The sequence below is a fragment of the Salminus brasiliensis genome, chromosome 16 (assembly GCF_030463535.1).
Source record: "Salminus brasiliensis chromosome 16, fSalBra1.hap2, whole genome shotgun sequence".
NCBI classification, from domain to species: domain Eukaryota; kingdom Metazoa; phylum Chordata; class Actinopteri; order Characiformes; family Bryconidae; genus Salminus; species Salminus brasiliensis.
In genome coordinates, this window is record NC_132893.1 from 9,554,235 (window position 1) to 9,573,638 (window position 19,404).

General features: G+C 38.5%; 1 protein-coding gene across 2 annotated transcripts in view; it reads right to left on the bottom strand.

Annotated features, from left to right (window-relative positions):
* The window catches only part of grk3 (G protein-coupled receptor kinase 3), a 44,818-nt gene that overhangs the window by 16,382 nt on the left and 9,032 nt on the right, over nucleotides 1-19,404 (bottom strand). The window contains exons 2-11 of one of the 2 annotated variants that reach the window (XM_072658692.1): nucleotides 15,652-15,728; nucleotides 5,452-5,525; nucleotides 5,098-5,199; nucleotides 4,612-4,686; nucleotides 3,201-3,262; nucleotides 3,067-3,118; nucleotides 2,837-2,928; nucleotides 2,622-2,721; nucleotides 1,962-2,040; nucleotides 1,450-1,580 (exon numbers count right to left, since the gene is read on the bottom strand). In XM_072658692.1, the coding sequence (XP_072514793.1) occupies nucleotides 1,450-1,580; nucleotides 1,962-2,040; nucleotides 2,622-2,721; nucleotides 2,837-2,928; nucleotides 3,067-3,118; nucleotides 3,201-3,262; nucleotides 4,612-4,686; nucleotides 5,098-5,199; nucleotides 5,452-5,525; nucleotides 15,652-15,728 (844 nt within the window). Of the gene's footprint in view, nucleotides 1-1,449; nucleotides 1,581-1,961; nucleotides 2,041-2,621; nucleotides 2,722-2,836; nucleotides 2,929-3,066; nucleotides 3,119-3,200; nucleotides 3,263-4,611; nucleotides 4,687-5,097; nucleotides 5,200-5,451; nucleotides 5,527-11,622; nucleotides 11,627-15,651; nucleotides 15,729-19,404 lie in introns of those variants that run through there. The other variant, XM_072658693.1, reaches the window with a different exon arrangement.

Sequence of the window (19,404 nt, forward strand, 5' to 3'; positions counted from 1 at the left end):
CCTGATGTATGGTTCTGTTTGCAATGCAGTTATTTTTTAAGCATTGTTTAGATTTTGAACTTCCCCATTTTCTAAAATGTCTTTGTGCATCTACCTAATGTAACACTAATTTGAAGGGGTGTGGTTTTTATGGTTGATGCATTGCCATGAGGAATATGGCTTTCAGGGAAATTAGATCAGAATCTCAAATGTTGCAATATGATGCATTAAGCATTTTGTGTCATTTGTTCCACTTATAGTTAAGCTACACCAACATCTGCGGGTGCCGAACTAGTTATATTACTTGAATATTTTGCATGTGCTTTTAACAAAAATGTTCTCAATTTACTCTTGAATGCTAAATTGTGTCCATTTTAGCAACACCCTAGAGCAGTTACACTTTTGTGGAAAGCAATACATCACATTATTAATTAATGAAACATTAATTTACAATTACACCACTTGCTTTAGGTTATCAAATAATATATATAATACATATTTTGTTTCTTTATACACACACTTATGTTCTTCGTCTTATATGAAGTTCATTCATAGTAGCAGCTTTTATGTGAACAATCCTAAACTGGGAGAATCTACGAGATGATGTGTTCATGGAAAGAACTGAACTGTATGAGGGAATGCAAATTCTTTAGGGAATACCGAAAAGTCCTTTAGCATCTCTGATCACACAGATAACACAACAAATACAAGGCCTCTGCCTCGTGATGGTTAAAACACATTAAAAGTCATAGTGAGGATGATTTATCAAGGGTTTTTATTTAAAAGAAACAAACAAACTTTTAAACAGAGTTTAGTCCTCTATTGTAAATCTATATTTACTATGTTTATACAAAACCTAGTTGATTGAAGTGTTGTGTCTCAGCCCTAGCCTTAATCAAAATCACAAAAAATAAAACACACAAAACAAAACCCAAACACCAGGTAGAAGCAGAATGGCCTATGATGGTAACATTTTTGTGATTTCTGCAATTGTTGATTTGTAGAGAATTATACAGTTTTGAAGCCAAACCAATGATGACAATATACTAAAAATCATTGCTAAACTGTGCTGAACTATGTTTATTTGTCTTAATTAAGCCTCAACTGACATGCTCTTACTTACTTACTTTGCTTACCAGAAATTCTATGATTTGTGTATGCAACACTCATACTTTGTGTTTAAACACCCACATTGTCGACCATCAAAACAAAGAGCTGGACAACAGTGCACCAAAATAAGGTCTTCTGAAATTGTCTTCTATGACAATAAACCACGCGATACAGAAAGAATGTCGCCCAACATTTCAGTATATACAATACAGTACACCAAAAGAGTCTTGCTTTTAAGCAAAAAAATACAACTCACATACCATGCGATACTACATACCTGGTAGAAGAATTATTCAGCACAAGCAATATTAGGGCAAGCACACAAAGACAACTGAAAGCTCTAGAAAAGGTTGCCATTACCTTGAGGTCTCTGTAGACAACAAATCGATTATGCATGTGCTCCAAGCCCAGGATAATCTCTGCTGCATAGAAGCGCATTTCCTTCTCACTAAAGACTCCATGCTGGGAGAGATGGTAGTGAAGGTCTCCACCTAAAACACCAGTTGATATTTTCAGCATAGTTTTAACCTTTCTGGAAGCAACACTAAATTTGCGCTGTATTCACTAACAGACCGGTAGATAGAGAAGATGCCTGTGCAAATATTAAAGAAATGCAATGGCAGGCATCTTTATGATGAATCCTACTTGACTAAGCACAGTCTATACACCACAAAACAGGGAATTAGAATTAAAACAGGAGTAAATGCAAAAACTAAGCACCGCCTCTGGACAAGCCTGCATGAAGGCCCAACATTTGTGCTTTTATTATTGTAATCCTATTGGAAAGAAGAGTCCTGGTTAGCGGGATCTAAGGAGCAGAGCAGTTCTGGACATGAGACAAGGAGCAGAGAGGAAGATGGGTCAGTTCTTACCATTCATCAAATCCAGGATGAAACACAGCTTATCAGGGGTGTGGAAGGCATAGGTCATACACACAATAAATGGACAGTCCTGGAGAAAGAAAGAGCAAGAGAGACAAAAAAGTGACAGAAAAGACAAGATTCAAGCTTTCATAACCAAAAGGTTCATGATGGTCATAACTGAGATTTTTAAATTTAGCTTTAGTAATACAATTGCTGTGTTAGAACCAAGCATTGCTGGGAGGTCCATGTTATAGCACACATCACATAATGCAAATGAGCAACCCCTGAGTCTTGACACACTCAAAAACTTCAACTGTAATAAATAATGCAAGTCATCTCAAGTGATCACTAAATATACACTCACTATAATGGGAGGTATATTGCTGAATGTACCTTTTGTACCCTATCCATGGTTATAGTAATAAATATCACAACGCATTATTTTTATATTGTTCAGCCCAAAAAGCAAAGAAAATCAAGTGGTTATTAACCTCCATGTTGAGTATCCCAATATGCTCCACTATGTTATACTGCTCCAAACAAGCAGCCTAATACTAAAGAGCAAACATGTAAAATGTAAGCTGTACACTCCAACACAAGAGGGAGAATCTTAAAAGTAAGGCGTGTAGTCGTACTCCAGGAGATCATATCTGTAAACACGTCACTTACCCCTGTGCTGACCAATGACAGCATGATTCTCTCATTGAGTGCCAGGGTCTCACCCTGCTTCATCTTAATCCGCTTCTTATCCAAACACTTCATGGCATACCTGACAGACATAAAGCAGTGCACCCAAGTATAAAAATCTATAATCCATTTTCTTTAAGCTTTTTCCACGTCTTTAAAAAGTTTTTCCTCATTCAAGGTTCATTTCGCGTACTCACATTTTCCCTGTGTCTGCTTTCCTGCAGCCATACACTTCCCCAAACCCCCCTCTACCAATGATTCGATGAACGCTGAAATCATTCATGGTTAACTAAAAGAATACAAAGGGTCTGTTAATACGAAATACAGATAAAACTTGGTTCAAACTGTGGTGTTAGGTCCAGACATAAATGCATTCATTAATTAACCTGTATAAACTTACTGAACTGACACATAAGACTACACTTACATGAATATTTAATTCGACATTCTTCCACTGGCAGAAACGAGTGAACTTATCACTGTATGGAAGAGAAACAGGTTGGAATGTTAGACAAACTCACGATAAGGTAACAGGAAATCTAGGTATCACAAAAGCCATACCTTTCTATAAACTTCTGAAAGATCTTCCCCCGCAGACTGTCACAAATTTCCACAATGTATGGCTAAGGAGAGAAAACGAACACATCATATGAGCAATCCATGTATTATGCCTTGGATATTGGCTTATGAAGCAAGCCACAATCCTGATTATACCAGGTTAGTACCCCTGCATTCTGTGCAAAAGCACTTTAAAATTTAATGATTAAGGATGGAATGCCCAATGTCATAATTAACATGACTAGTGAGCGGTATTTCTCTATTATGTCCTGGCAAACATATCAAAGGAAGACAAAGCTGGCTTTGTCTATGTAAATGAAACCTTGACTAAAAAACAAAAATGTCACTTTTACGCACACTTCACAATACAGCTTTATGTATTATTTGTTAATTTAGCAGCAAATAAACATTATAATAGTCAAAAGAAATTCCTGAAAGTCCAACATTTCCATGACATTCGTGTCAATAATGAGTATGTAAACTTCTAACCACAACTGTATGCATATACAATAGTAGGGGTGTCCCGGGCTGATCCAGTGACTTGAGATCGGGGGCAATCCAGACATTTTTAATGCACTTCCAATCCTTAGGTTTGCTGTAGCACAGTGCCGTGTGGCACCATTAAGCATGGAGCTTTGCTGTAAATGTGATGCAGCAAACTACGAACAGCACACAGTACAGCAGCCAAGAGTTTGTTTGTTAATATGAACAATAATGGCAGAAAACAGATAGATATTTCATTCTTTTATATTAATTTGGGAAGATATTAAGTTACTCTTAAATTACACCAGGTTAGAAAGGAAATTAACATGGAAATGCCCAGTTTTACCAGCCATAGTGAACTATGTGCCTTTTCTTGGTTCTAAATGAGCTCTGAATGGCTCATTCATGAATGAGGAGGAGGCTAATGAGCTCACACCAAGTTATTTGACTGCTTGAGTTTTAAAGGAAGGGAGCTATATGGTCAGGTAGGTCGGTCATTCTGGATGGTAGTATTTTAACCCTCTGGAGTAAAATGTGCTGTGTTTCTATTAATATCTTTGTGACAATACAGATAATACATAAAAAACTGTTTAAACATTTGCTGAATATGTAGAGCCCACCCTTTCCACTGAACCTCTTAAATCTCATAGTGTGCAACTTCCATCTGGGCTTTCACAGGAAACATTACGAATGTCTAAAATCTGACTTTAGGGTCGGAGGGCTCTAGGTACTGTGGGGTCCCACTGTAGTGACAGCAGAGATTAAATATTTATATTTTTAAGATAATTTTAAAATGATATTTTAAGATAATTTAAGAGAAAATACCCTTAGGGGGTTTAACAATATACAGTACAAAACTATTTACATAACTTTGTAATCTAATCTGTTTAGAATGTCGGATCCTACATGCACAGAATAGAAAGTCTCTTACCTGAAAGAGGGATGGAGGCACCTGTTTCTTGGCAAGGTGCGACTGGACATGGTCCACTGCTTTCTTAGAGAAAGGCTGCAAGACATACAAACACTGTCAAACCTAGAGCAAGAAGCATTTAGAGTAAACACAAGGCACCTACCATTTATTCACCATGCCTTCTTTCACTGAACTACTGTTTTATGATCCAAATATGTGATACAGTAATATAATCTGTGTGACTTGAAGGGTCCTTGTGCCATTGTGTTGGTGCATTCAGTATTCTTTCATTTTATTTCCTTTGAGGAAGAGTGGATGCCAAGTAGGGTCAATAATTGAGCGCATGCCTGGAGGTCTAGAAAAAAGACTAAATTTAAATGGTGCCTGGGCTGATTAAGTGGGCAAGAAAGGTTCATTGGCTTAAAGCAACACAGCACCAGAAAAACAAAATTACATGCATCAGCATGAGTACTGATTTATTTTTAATGGAATGTGATGTATTCTCACATGAGAACACGATAGGAGCTCCTTCATAATGTAGCCATCGTAAATCTGCCGGCTGCGACTTAGCCTCTCTTCCTCTGAATCCAGTTTCTCGTACTCTTTAATCTGAGAAGACAAAATGAGATTGCAGTAATCTGAAATACAATCACATGCTCTTTAATCTGATACATACTTGACAACTTCCTAGTGGTGGATAAAACACCACCTATCGGGCTGTGTTCTTTTCAAAACAATGATAGTGTGGTGAGCAGAATACAGTAGCTGGGTGAATGGTTAAATGGGCAAAGGATATCAGACTCCTAAGAAAGCGAGACTCTGCACTTGCATCTGAAGTAAGAAATTCAAAGCTTTTCTTACCTCTTCATAAAACTTCAGCTGTGGGACTGCCTCATCAATCTCGTTCATACAGAAATCCTTGAATAGAAGAAAGCCTAATAATAAAAAATATATATATAAATGAATTGACAAAAGACAATGACAAACATTTCAGCTTTGAACAGCTATAGACAATATGAAATTGCATAACACTCCCCTAAACATAAAAGGTCATACTGGTCTTTACCTTTAATGAATAACAGTATTTAGTTATCAACTACCAATAAACCAATGACGTCAGTTATGCCAAAGCAAACACAAATATGCTCACATTGGTGAGGACAGAGGAAGTAGCCAATGTAAAGTCCAACCAAACAGCAAAACACACATGGAATTCTATGCAGACTAACCACAAAAAAGGAAGGAAAAAAAAAAAGTACAAAAACCCACACCAACAAAAAAAAAAAAAACACATTGCAGTTGATTATTATGAACATTGCTACATTGAACATTGCGACTACACAGCCCCAACCGCTGTGACCCCCCACCCCCCGCAAAAAAAACAAAAAAAAACAAAAAACACACTACCGGTGTTGACCACTCAGGGAACGTCAGACAACAGTTACCTGGTGTTCCGGAGACTACATTATCTTTAGTCTTTTTAGGAGTTTCCCCAGTCTGTTTTTTGATTACTATAAGTTCAATCACTCAGGTCTGTAAAAATTCCAAGTGTTTTATTTAAAGTTACATAATGGCATGAGATTTTCCCTTTCTGTACTCCACCCATATTCAGTATGAGGGTATGGACAGAGGACAACTGATAAGCACTGTAAATTAACGAAGGAGGACAACAATAATGGCACCAAAATCTACACAGCCACAGATTAGACACTGTTGAGAGGATTACACCCTTATTCAGAAGAGAGACACCACTCATCTATTTCAGCAAATCCCTCATCAGGCAGCTGGCTTAACCTTTCACTTCACCAGTTCCTGCTAAAGGCTGGCCCATTCTCTTCCTTACAGTCCTGACCACAGCGCTTTAACGGCACTCCAGACCAACTGCCAACTGTTTGCTCGAGTGTAACATTTGCAGAAGTCACAAGCTCTTAAAAGTGACGTGCTGCTTTTGCTTACGAGAGGACAGGGGTTGGGAGAGAAAGAAGGATCAAAACAGCCAGCAAAGATGAGCCTCATTGTTCCCATAGCAACAATAATGGGCCTCACTTGGCAGGATGGTACAGAAAAGGGAAATACAACAGCTAGAATACTGCTGCAAATATGACTGCCGAATTGGCCTTTCATATGCAGAAATTCTAAAAGCAGCGCAATTCTTAAAAAGCACAGATCACAATATGTCAAGTGGTCATCCAAGGATATCACAGTATGTATAGTGCATACGGATATAACTTATGGGTCTCAGCAATCTTGTTAGTTAAAAGGAGGAAGAGGGCTTCGATGTGACTGTGGCTGGGATTAGTAGCAAGCATGACAGGTCCACTGTACCAGAAATTAAAAGCGGAGGAGTGCTTCCCTGCCCTGTTGCAAAGTATGATACCTGTGGTATTAGCACAAGCTGATTTCCGCTGTTAAAATAGGTGGGTAACTCCAGCACTAATTGGATCACTGTGGAATAATCTCACAGGAGATAAACACATGCACACACGCACACAAAAAATCCTACAGAGCAGTCAAAACCCACATTTACCCCTTACTATTTAATGACCAATCCATGCTTTCTTCCTCATCTAAATATCATTTACAGACATGGATGTAAAGACAAGACAACCACAGTCACCATTTGTGTTGTAATACCCATGGATAACAACTTGCATATACACTAGTACCTGAAGAGGGGGTGTTCTCAGTCACTGGCCTGGTCCTTCTGTTGTATTTAGTTTAAGGCTAACAATGAGTTGGATAACTTCTCTAGTAGCCTATGTTTTTTTTTCTTTTCTCCATACATTGGTATTACTTGGTTAAAAAGCCCATTTTCCTACTAGTTCTCTCAAGAAAGAAATGAAAGGTGCCTCAACAGCTTGTGTTCAAACATTGACAACACAGCTACCCATACACACAAAAAAATACCCAATTTGTCACAATTGTCTTACAATGCAGATTCTCATTTGGTGTTCTATTAAAGCCTTAAATCACATACATGCAATTCTGATGACTAAAAACTATGCAACTTTTTTCAATTATATATCTGTCAACATTTAACATTGTGTGGATTTAAGTAATTGTCAAGAAAATTTAATTAAACAAAAGACAGCACTTTCATTATGAAACATGCGTTAAACAATTACATCTGCACTTAATATTGAGTGAATACAATTACTAAGTCACAATAAATTTAAAGACGTATTGAAAGTATCTGTTGCACGTTCTCTATGTTAAACCATATCTTCCCTGCTCCGCTCTTTCCCTTCTTTGTTATCTCTCTTGAACGCATCTCCTCTCAGGCTGAAGTCTATCCTTGCTGAAGTTTTTCCACTTCCGGGCCACTACTCTACATAGAGCTGACATGTTTACAGTAACCATCATATTGTAGGCAGATTATTTGAGGGTGGTGGGTGTAAAAAAAAAAATATATAATAATAATAAAAAAAAAATGCATAATTGGGCTTGTGACTTCAGGAACACGTTCTTAGAGGTCTAATAAAATGTTCATGTCATCCAATAAATATTGTTCAAGCAATGCCAAGCATAACCAAAACGAAACTCACCATGACACACCTGATGATAAATCAGGAGGCATCATTAAGAAGGGAATCCCAAAACTAAAATAAAACTGAAAAAATGCTACTAATTACTAATACTGCTAATAATGCTTTGACAAATTCAGTAATTTCTTTCACTTCAGAAACAGTTCTGTGTATAATAGAGTCATGTGAGTTTCATTAAGGAATAAAAAAAAAGAAGAAAAAAAAAAGCTTACATCACTGCCTTAAAAGGATTAACCTTAATCCTCCTCAGAATGTTCCAAATTATCCATCCTTCTCTTGATTAGATGGTTCGGGTTCAACGATGTGAAAGAGTCTTCCAACTTTGCATCTTCAAGTCAATGAAGATGAATCATGTTATACCTTTTTATTGCACTAGACATTTAAAGTAATGGAACTAAGCATTAGTATCCAACCTCAGAAATGCTGTTGTGGTTGAATGCAATCAAATTCTCACAGTAACATTACAAATTCTAATGAAAAGTCTGTCTAGAACTGGACAGGCTATTACTAAACAGGGTGGGCTAACTCCTTTTTTGTAGCCTCGGTTTTCAAAGAATTTTTGAATGAGCCATATAATGTACATATTACACACTGACATTGCTAGGTAAAAGACTTGTATCTCCAAAACTAAAACCACAACATACTTGTTTAACTGAAGTGTTTCATTAATCAGGAAATACAAGGCAAACTATGATCCCGGTTACAAGGGATGCACCAGTTGTGAATTTATTAGCTTTTCTTCCCTAAAACTTACACCAAGTGAATTAAATGAACGTGTAAAATCCACCTGCATGTTTACAGTGCTTCCTGCCGACATGTGACACAGTTATTTCATCGACACACTGTGGGTTCACTATATATTACAAGAATATTACATCTCAGTTTTACCATCTGCACTACATGCAATCAATGCAAGAATGCAAGTGAGAACGCACAACCCTATAAACCTAAGAAAGCACCACCTACGCAGTCAATGAGAACATGCGCATAACGAGCAACTAAATTACCCTATAGCCTGCTGCCTTTAAGAGAGGAAAATGTTTACTACACAGAAAAAAGTTGAGTGTCTACACATGAGGTATAAGGTTAAGATATCATTGTTTAACATGACATAGGCGACTGTTTCATGAAAGGACACAGTAACACAGAAGGGAGGACACAACTCAAAACATGAGTGTGCACACATAAGGCAGTCTCAGCAAACGGTGTCAGTTTATTTTAGTCCTGATTTTCATCACTCCTGCCCACACAATCCCTCCCTCTCCGCTTTACTCCGACACACACACACACACACACACACACACACACACACACACACACACACACACACACACACACACACACACACACACACACACACTTCCCCTTGCATGGTTTCACAGTTACAGCCAGCTCAAGGAGATTGATACTGAGAGTATGCATGTGTGTGTAAGCGAAAGAGAGCGCGCACAAGAGAGAGACTATACAAAGTTCGAGACACAGGAGAGAAGAGACTTTAAATGGTGAGCATCTTATGATTTTTAGAACTCCAGTGCCCATTCTCTTGTCCAGACATATCAGAAAATGTAACAAATGCTCAGCACCAGAGTTACTGTTGCAGTGTGCTGTTGCTCATGCGATGAATCAGTCTAATAGGTGTTGTGAAACAGGCACATGCTACATTGCTGAGTGGCAACCAAGCTCTGCAGAATCAGTAGCTGTTCACAGGATGACCAAAGAACAAATCTCAAACCCAAAGGGCATCCAGACTGGAAATGAAAAGTTTCAACTGTATTCACACATTTGTAAATGCAAAGTGGTGGGAGACATAGGTCCCATAACTAGACATAAACTGAGCAAAATACAGTGTGACCGCAAAACCACAAGTGAGCAGTGGGGACAAACGGACAAAAGTACAGGACTGACTGGTAGGAGACGTGGATTGTGCAATGAAAAGTTTGTTGCTGCTCCTTCTCATAAGGGTCATTCTAAATGTTTACAAGGATCAGGTCCAAATGGTGTCACTTGAACATGATTCTCCAACCCCCTGCTTCCCCTTTAAAATATCAAGCCTGGGTCTTGTCTACTAGCCTGACTGGCTCTTCTAAGTCCCGCCCAGAGATTCAGGCTGCTAGGGGAAGCAAAGAACAGTGCTTCAAAGCTGCAAGCGAGGGTGTTTGCTCCCAATGATGTTTATATAACTGCCTCTAGTCTACATGAAGGCACAATAAAGGACAAAAGGGGGTTGGACAGGGTCTGCACACGTGTGTGTGCACGAGTGAGTGAGAGACACATGAGAGCAAGAGCAGGCACTGACTGGTCAAATTGAGCCTCCCAATCCTAGCCCAATTAAGAGTGTTTGGTCAATCAAATAACTGTCAATTAACCAGCATATACAGGCATATGCATGTATGTAATTGCACAAACAGATGTATGTAATTGCAAACACACTAGCACAAACTCAGGCCAAACAGTAGTAAAATGCATCCTTGGAGTGCAGCCCAAATCATTAATGGTCAACATAAAATACACACATAATGCCTTCTTTAAGTGAAAGGAATGCTACATGTAATTATGAGACCAGCATCATAGCTATGTTTGTTAGATTTTGGATCTTTTTCAGCCTTTTTTTTAATTAGTGTTTTAATTAATTTCATTTTCCCGGGCAGCAAGGGATTTCTTCTGGGTTCCCATGGCAACCACCGTTGCCAAGCAACACAAAACTCTCCAACATCCATTCCAGAACTTCCAGATGGAAGGAGAAAGATATGTGAGTGAGACAGGAGGAGGAGGAGGAGGAGGAGGGGTGGCTGGAGCACAGAGAGTAGATGAGGAACAGGAAAAGTGAGAGGAAGAGCAAGCAAGTGAGGAGTTATGGAGTACGGCTGCTCCTCCAAGTGACTCCTCGTCTTACTGCTGATCTCTCTGTACAGGTGGAGTTAGCTGCCTTAGTCTGTTGTCTGAATGTGACCAATAAGTGATGTTTACTGGAGTAAGAGTATTTCCTTAGTCAGGGGTCAGAGAATGATTACAAGGCTGATCCAAGTGTCCCTTTTCACTAATTCACCTTTACAGCAGTGTTATGCATCACCAAAACCCTTACTGCTGCCCAAGTAAGCATTTTATAAAAGCAAATGTGCATTTATCAAAACAAATGTATTTAACAGAACAGAATGAAAAATTAACAAATCTATAAATATATAAACATTAGCTTAAAAATATGCATTATAGTAGGGAACTGCCATACAGTTTCCTATATTATATTCTAAACTAAAGTTTAATGTAAGCATAGTTGTTGGCTATGGCTATTTTGCAACTACGTTCTGACATCATGAGTAAGCAGGGAGGTTAAGGTGGGTTAGGAGGATAAAAAGTAACAGAAAAAGTGAGAGACTGAAAGAGATACACACTGCTGCATCTAAATATTACAGCTAGCCAGCCCAGTAAAACAACAATTTTTAAAACATTTAAAAAGGTTAACATCAAATGTAAATATACTGAAAAAAAAAATTCTCTGGCTTCTCTGTCCTCCACTTATGGCACCTGTTTGAACTTGTTAACAGACACCTGCCCACAACCTCAAACAGTCACACTCCAAACTCCACTATGGTGAAGACCAAAGAGCTGTCGAAGGACACCAGAAACAAAATTGTAGATCTGCACCAGGCTGGGAAGAGTGAATCTGCAATAGGCAAGCAGCTTGATGTGAAGAAATCTACTGTGGGAGCAATAATCAGAAAATGGGAGACCTACAAGACCACTGCTAATCTCCCTCAATCAACAAAGGAGTGGCTTCGTAAGAAGCATTTCAAGGTCCTGGAGTGGCCTAGCCAGTCTCCAGATCTCAACCCCATAGAAAACCCCATAGAGCTGAAAGTCCATGTTGCCCGCCGACAGCCCCAAAACATCACTGCTCTAGAGGAGATCTGCATGGAGGAATGGGCCAACATACCAGCAACGGTGTGTGCCAACCTTGTGAAGACTTACAGAAAACGTTTGACCTCTGTCATTGCCAACAAAGGTTATATAACAAAGTATTGAGAAGAACTTTTGTTATTGACCAAATACTTATTTTCCACCATTATCTGCAAATAAATTCTTTAAAAATCAGACAAATGTGATTTTTGATAGTTGAGGTCTACCTATGAGGTCAATTACAGGCCTCTCTAATCTTTTTAAGTGGGAGAACTTGCACAATTGGTGACTGACTAAATACTTTTTTCCCCCCACTGTGGATATATAAAAATCACACTTGCATAATAGTGTTCTTGTATCATTTTTTATTTTAGACATATGTATACCATTGTTAATGACAAGGCAGTGATAAATCAAATCAAATGAAATAATAATAAACTGAAATAATTATTGTCTCTCCACAAAACTATCAAAAGTCCACAAAAGGAAAAAATATTCCTGAGCATCATCTAGCGTCACCACATAGCTAGTGGTCTTAATTCTGGACATATCGCTCAACATAACGTTCTTCCCCATGTTCTGGTTTCAGTGCACACACACATTGCAGACACCAACGCAAACATGTCTGAAGGGCAGTCATGGAAGGCCTCCATGGCATTCCGATGAGACTGGAGATTGGCTGCATTCAGTCTGTTCCGGATTGTCTGGGCAGAGAGCAGTCACTATATCATCCTGCAAACCTTGACTGCAATTCTGTAGAAGTCAGCAGTGCTGACTGGTTGAAGAAACCATCTTCTTGCGGTGTTGTCTGCCTGGGACGCCCACTCATTCCCTGTTATATGGAACTTGGTCTTCAATTAAGAGATGGTACTAGGGCTCACTCCAGACAACGCCACAACTTGGTTTTGCAGAACAGCAGCTTGAAGTTGCCTTATTGCATGGGCCCTATCCATAGCAGTCAAACATGGCATGCTGATTTTTGGAGCAGACACCTGCTGACCACTGTAGCTTGTGCCAGATTTATACACGCACGCACACACACTTTAGCCCAGGTAAGACACTTTGTCTTCGTCCCTGGTTCAGTGGCTTGATATTAGGAATGCAGCAGTTGTAGCCCATTTCCTGAAGATGGTTCTTGAAGGACCGACACCAGCCTTAGTCCAAGTTCTTGAATTTACTTTTCTTGACAATCCTCTCAAGGCTACAGTCACCCCTGTTGCTTGTGCACATTTTCCTACCACATTTTGCTCTTCCATAAATATGTTTTGATACAGCACGCAAACAGCAAGCATTCCATCCCTGCGGAGGATGTCAATAATAGTCTTCTGGACACCTGTCAAGTCAGCAGTCTTTGCCATAATTATGAATGTGCGATCTGAACTAGTTATTTTAATGCACCAAATGTCATACCGGTCAAAAGTAAACAAAAAAAGGAGATGCATAACTTTAGATGTAATGAACATAAACAGTTTACCTTCTTGAATTTAATTATTTAATTATTTGTAAGATTTGTAAGAATGTTATTTGTCATTTGTTAAACAAACCCATATACAACCCCACCCTTTCTTCTTCATCCCTCTGTATCAACAGTTCAGCATATTTGTAATGATTACTGAAAGTGTGAGTGCACCATTTTTTTTTATTTCTGTACTACTTTTAAAGATTTTGTGGTCTAGAATTTGGATGGATTAGTTTTATATTCGCCACATTGGCATGTTTTGCAAAGGTTTGTTTAAAATGGATCTAAAAGTCCAAAGCCTTCACATAAAATTGAAAACAAGTACAGCATATTTATTGGTTTTCATTCGTCACAGGCAAATCTCACAATTTGTTATTCAAATTGAGGTGCATGAAACACTGAAGCTAAAAGTATGCTCTCCTGCTTCTTGCCTCTGTGCATAGATGACTCAGTTAACATTTGAATTAGCATCGACTAAGAAATAAGCACTGAACTAATAAAATGTTAAACGCAAAATTTATTGCTTATTTCATATACAATGTGAAAGTCAATCTTCAGAAAAACTAGGTTTTATAACATAACTACAGTGCAATCCATACTCAACAGGCACTAGCTGTGATCAACCCTGGTTGCTACATGAGAGGGGAGAAAACACTGCTAGACATGGTATGAAAGCAGTTCCCTCCCTTAATACAGGAAGATGCTAAAGGTAAGTCACCTCTTTAAAGTAGACCTTTCAGTCATTTTATGTCTCTGTAGTAAGCTGTCTGTATTAACTGCAGCACAAAATAGCTGTTAATAATGAAAAGGGAGTAAAAAATGTTTTGATTTGATGATGCATTTCTACATTTCTTTTATTTTAAACAAGAGAACTTTTAAATCAAGATTAAAGGAAAAGCATGTCACATGGTCAGTACGTAGCATCACAGCTTGTAAATCTTTTTTTTAATTTTTTTTTTTATAGCAGCCAGTCTTTCATTTCTTGTTTGGAGAGTTTGAGCCCTTTCTTCCTGCAAAAGTTTGGAGATAAGGTTATCTTATACTCACGTAACTATTCACAATAACAGACATTTTGAGCAGGAGGGCCCAATACGGTCAATGCAAGTAGTTTTCAATCACAAAATGATATGTTAAATACTAAATGGGGTGGGACCCTTCATCCTACTACTAGAAATTGTATGTTGAAGGGACAAAAAAATGTTTTAAGTATTTTAAATAACACAATGGGACACATAATTGTCAAAACTATGGACGAATGTGTGTAAGGAAGAGAGCAGTTCACTGAAGCTGAATCTCATTGGGGACTTCAGACCTAGAAATAAGTACAGTTAATCAAAGCCTGCAGGGCTGGAGGGTTCCCATGATACATTTAGTGTTACAGCTTTCCTCAATTACTTTTTTCTTTCTTTCAAACTAATTTGTGGAAGAGGAAGTGTAGTGCTTTAGTTGCAATCTCCATACAACTATAAAACAATATAAATGCATCTTGACTGGAAATATTCCACAGACACTATGCCAAGGTTTTTCACAGTTTAGGTGACTAAATAGAGAATTGCAATGAGAAAGCTGTCAAAGACCAAAGAATGTCTGAGTAAAAGGCTCTTTTGGTGATGGATACATTTATATACATTTCATAAGTAGTGTACTTTGATGACTCAGCTTTACATTGCACATGATTGTGGGTTTTTTCCCCCACAAATTATTTATCTGGTTCAATCCCAACTAATTTGTTTTTTTTTATCACTATGAGCCTGTTTACACCTGGTCCATTCATGTGACTAGTATCTAGAATTCATATTTGTATCCAGATAAGACCACATGTATTTACAGTTGGTAGTCAAATGCATCAAATGTGTAAAATGGAATACAGAAGTTCGCTCACTGTGCAGCCATTACAGGTGTTACAGTACATGAGGTACTGGGAGTGGTTTCGGTTGTTAAAAGAGTCTTGTTTACACTGCTATTGAACATGTTGCTCAAATGCATCTCAGACAACCTCCTGAAGGGGTTTAAGCAATCCGATATGTATTAGTTTTAAATTAGTCTTGGGTGCATTTTTGTGTCTGCCTGATCCTGATTTTGAGATCCTGATAGTTGAGATCCTGATAGCGGAATAATAGTTAAACTATTACAAACAGAAATACAAAATTCATTCAAACTTACCAATTCTCTGGTTGAAGATTTTGTCAAAAGTGAGCTCATCTCTCTCTTCCAGATACTTCTGCATTACACTCCGAATACTGGTAAAAGGAAAACAGAAGTTGTTCAAAAGGTGTTGCAAAAAAAGAGATTTGTTTCAAAATTATGTCACAGAGCAATCAGAATCAGATACTTGACCGTCAAATTCCTGCCTCCAGATACAGAAAGGGACAAATATTTATAAATGTTTCAAATATTTTAAATATATACACACACACACTGCTCAAAATAATAAACACTTAAACAACACAATATAACTCCAAGTAAATCAAACTTGTGAAATCAAACTGTCCACTCAGCAACACTGATTGATGATCAATTTCACATGCTTTTGTGCAAATGGAATAGACAACAGGTGGAAATTATTGGCAATTAGCAAGACACACTCAATACATTAATGGTTCTGCAGGTGGGGACCACAGACCACTTCTCAGTACCTATGCTTTCTGACTGATGTTTTGATTACTTTTGAATGTTGGTGGTGCTTTCACACTCGTGGTAGCATGAGACGGACTCTACAACCCACACAAGTGGCTCAGGTAGTGCAGCTCATCCAGGATGGGACATCAATGCGAGCTGTGGCAAGAAGGTTTGCTGTGTCTGTCAGTACACCAGGAGACGTGGAGAAGGCCGTAGGAGGGCAACAACCCAGCAGCAGGACCGCTTCCTCTGCCTTTATGCAAGGAGGAGCACTGCCAGAGCCCTGCAAAATGACCTCCAACAGGCCACAAATGTGCATGTGCCTGAACAAATGGTTAGAAACCGGCACGTGGAGGCCACACACATTACTGAGCCTCATTTTGACGTTATCGTTTTAAGGACATTACATCAAAGTTGGATCAGCCTTTAGTGTGTTTTTCAGATTTCCTCCCAGTGGAGGGCACTACTGATCTGCCCTGGGACAGGGTGTTAATGAGCACCAAGTTTAGTAGAATGAATCAATTAGCACCCCCTCCAAGGGTTCATTATCACCCAGCCACATACCTACTAAGAATTAGGTAAACGGAGGATGCAGGTAAAAAGGAGGGGCTGCCTCCTTAGCCCAAGTGAGCTCAAGACATTCTAAATACAAGGCTTAACAATTTATGAAAAGAAGCAGACATTCCTTCTATAAATATGAAGGGAAGCTGGACTAATTACAAGTGGAATTTCCAGTTTTCTATGTGCTATCTGTTACATTTTTAATGTGAAAGTAATTTGGCAGATTAATGCTTTCTTTTCTTGAGGTAGGCAACCACAACCACAACTATTTCATTATGAAATGTTTAAGTATTCAGTATCAACCACAACTATGAAAAATTTATAATACTATTTAGCTATATTGTAAAGGTTCCTCAAAGTCAGATGTCTAAAATGTGGATATACCATGCTCTGACAAGACTCCTGCCTCCAAAATAAAAGATAAGGCAAGATAGGGCACCAAAATGCATCTTATAAACAGAGAGGCCATTATGAGCAAATGGCACTGTTCAAATTCTTTATCTGGTTGCATCCTACAGGCTTCGATTTCAAAAAACAACATAGTATAAGTAGAATAGACATAGAGTATGGACTGTATATAAGTAGTGCTGCACATAAAAAATATATAAATATATTAATCACCATCATGAGGTTTCCACAACAGATGAGTAGTTAAGGGCTACATTGACAGAAAGAATAACTTAAATTAAAATATATATTAAAATAAATTTATGAAATGCAGCAGCAATGAGTACCGAGTACCACTTGTGGCTCGTTTTCAATCATTAAAGAAGCTTTACCTTTCTCAGCTGCTCTTGTGCAGCACTGAAACATCTGTTTTTAGCCTTGGTTTAGCCATTAGCAGTAACTGCTTTACTTTTCCTTAGTCTATTTTAATTTAGTTACTATTTTTATTGTATTATTTACTTTTTCCAGTTATGTTGTATTGTCTCATTGTACTGCATGGTCAGCAAATTCTGCATCTATGTCTAAAAAAAACTAATGTCTAAAAAAACTAGTGCACAATAGTCCCAGTACAACATTGTTTTTTTTGTTTTTTTAATATATGGTTTGCTGTGTGGTTAAAGGAGAGCTTAAATTACTTGCTACACTTCCAGTCAGACAAGCTCTAATCATACTTTACTCTTTATGTTCATCAGGATGTCAAACAGCTTTACCAAACATTGCTTGCATCCTTCTCGAGCAGCCCACGTTTTTTTTTTTTTTTTTAATCAAAGCTGATTGACATTTAGAGTAACATTTACTTCATCACAAATGTTTCATTACTGCATATTTTGATTGGTTTCATTAAGTACTTCTAGCAAGAAGTGCAGAATTTTATCATAACTGGATGTATACAATATAGGCATGTAGGCCCGTCACGATAACAAAATTTTCTGGACGATTAATCGTCTCCTAAATTATCGCGATAAATGATAATATTGTAATATGCAGAGTAAAATGCGATGTCTTTTATCTCCTTCAGAATGCTGTCTTTCACTTCATTATATAAAGCTGGAATGGCAGTTTGAGAGTTGTATGTTTTCTTTGGCAATTCGTACTGCCTGTCAAACGTTTTCAGCATGTTTTTGAATGCTGTTTTTTCCACCATATTTAACGGCAGCATCTCTTTGGCTATATAGTGAGTTACACTATTTGTAAACGTGCGCCATTTTACGCTATCACTTATATATTTACACTGTCGAGCAAAGGCATCCGTGATGGTCACCTGCTTGGACGCCCCCTCTCCAACCGGGTTCTTTGTTTCCAGCTCGGTAAATTGAACTGGATGGTTGTGCTTTAAATGGGCTCTTTGGTTAGTTGTATTACCACCTTTTGTTGCCACGGTATTTAGACAAAGACGACATACTGCCTCGTTAAAGCTGATGGGCTCTCCGCGCTCATTTGGCTTAAAGCCCAAGTGTTCCCACACTGGAGCAGTGCAATGTGGCTTTGAAACCAAGTCCATCTTGAATTACTTCTCCAAACTTTCTTTCTGGATCCTACTAGCCTCGAATATGTTCGCCAGCTAACACGCCTCCACCTGCGTCTGCCTCCTCTGTGTGCAACGCACGCGTTTCCTAACCGATAGATGTCGCTGTCTGGCCCAGACATGTCTTCGCCTTAGATAGGGAGCCGGCGAGAGAGCTGCACCGCGCGCCTTGCAGAAATCTGCGTTTTTTTCTAATGTAAACAAACTCACGCGAAAACCAATTGGCTGTTATCGGCGTCTGCTAAACTTATCGTGGACACGTCCATTTATCGCACGACAAGTCGATAACGTAATTATTACGGCAGGCATATAGGCATGTAGCTTAGCTTGGACAAAAGTATGTTTCAATGCAGATACATTCATAACTTGAATACAATTAATACAAAGAAAAACACTTGTCTTCTCTAGAGAGTTCTGGCTCAGTCGCAGACATGACTTCACACAAATCAGCATAAGTCAAAGTGTTTATATGTGGAATGCATTTTCCTTTGGACAGCAAACCTGTATCCCTTTTGCCTCAGGTCCGCCTCATTAAATCCTTTCTACTTTGCAACTGTCCTCCCACAATTCATTTCTTTCCACGCACTTTCAATGCTCCTCCTTTGCCTTCCTTCCCTTATTCCCACATGACTAACAATCACCAGTCTCTTCTACTCATTTCACTCTCAAACAATACCAGCAACTACTCCAAGCCCCTCAAACACTTCCAATCCTGCCGTTAAAATCTCACCTCTCTGCCAGCGGGTTTAGTCTTCACCCGATGA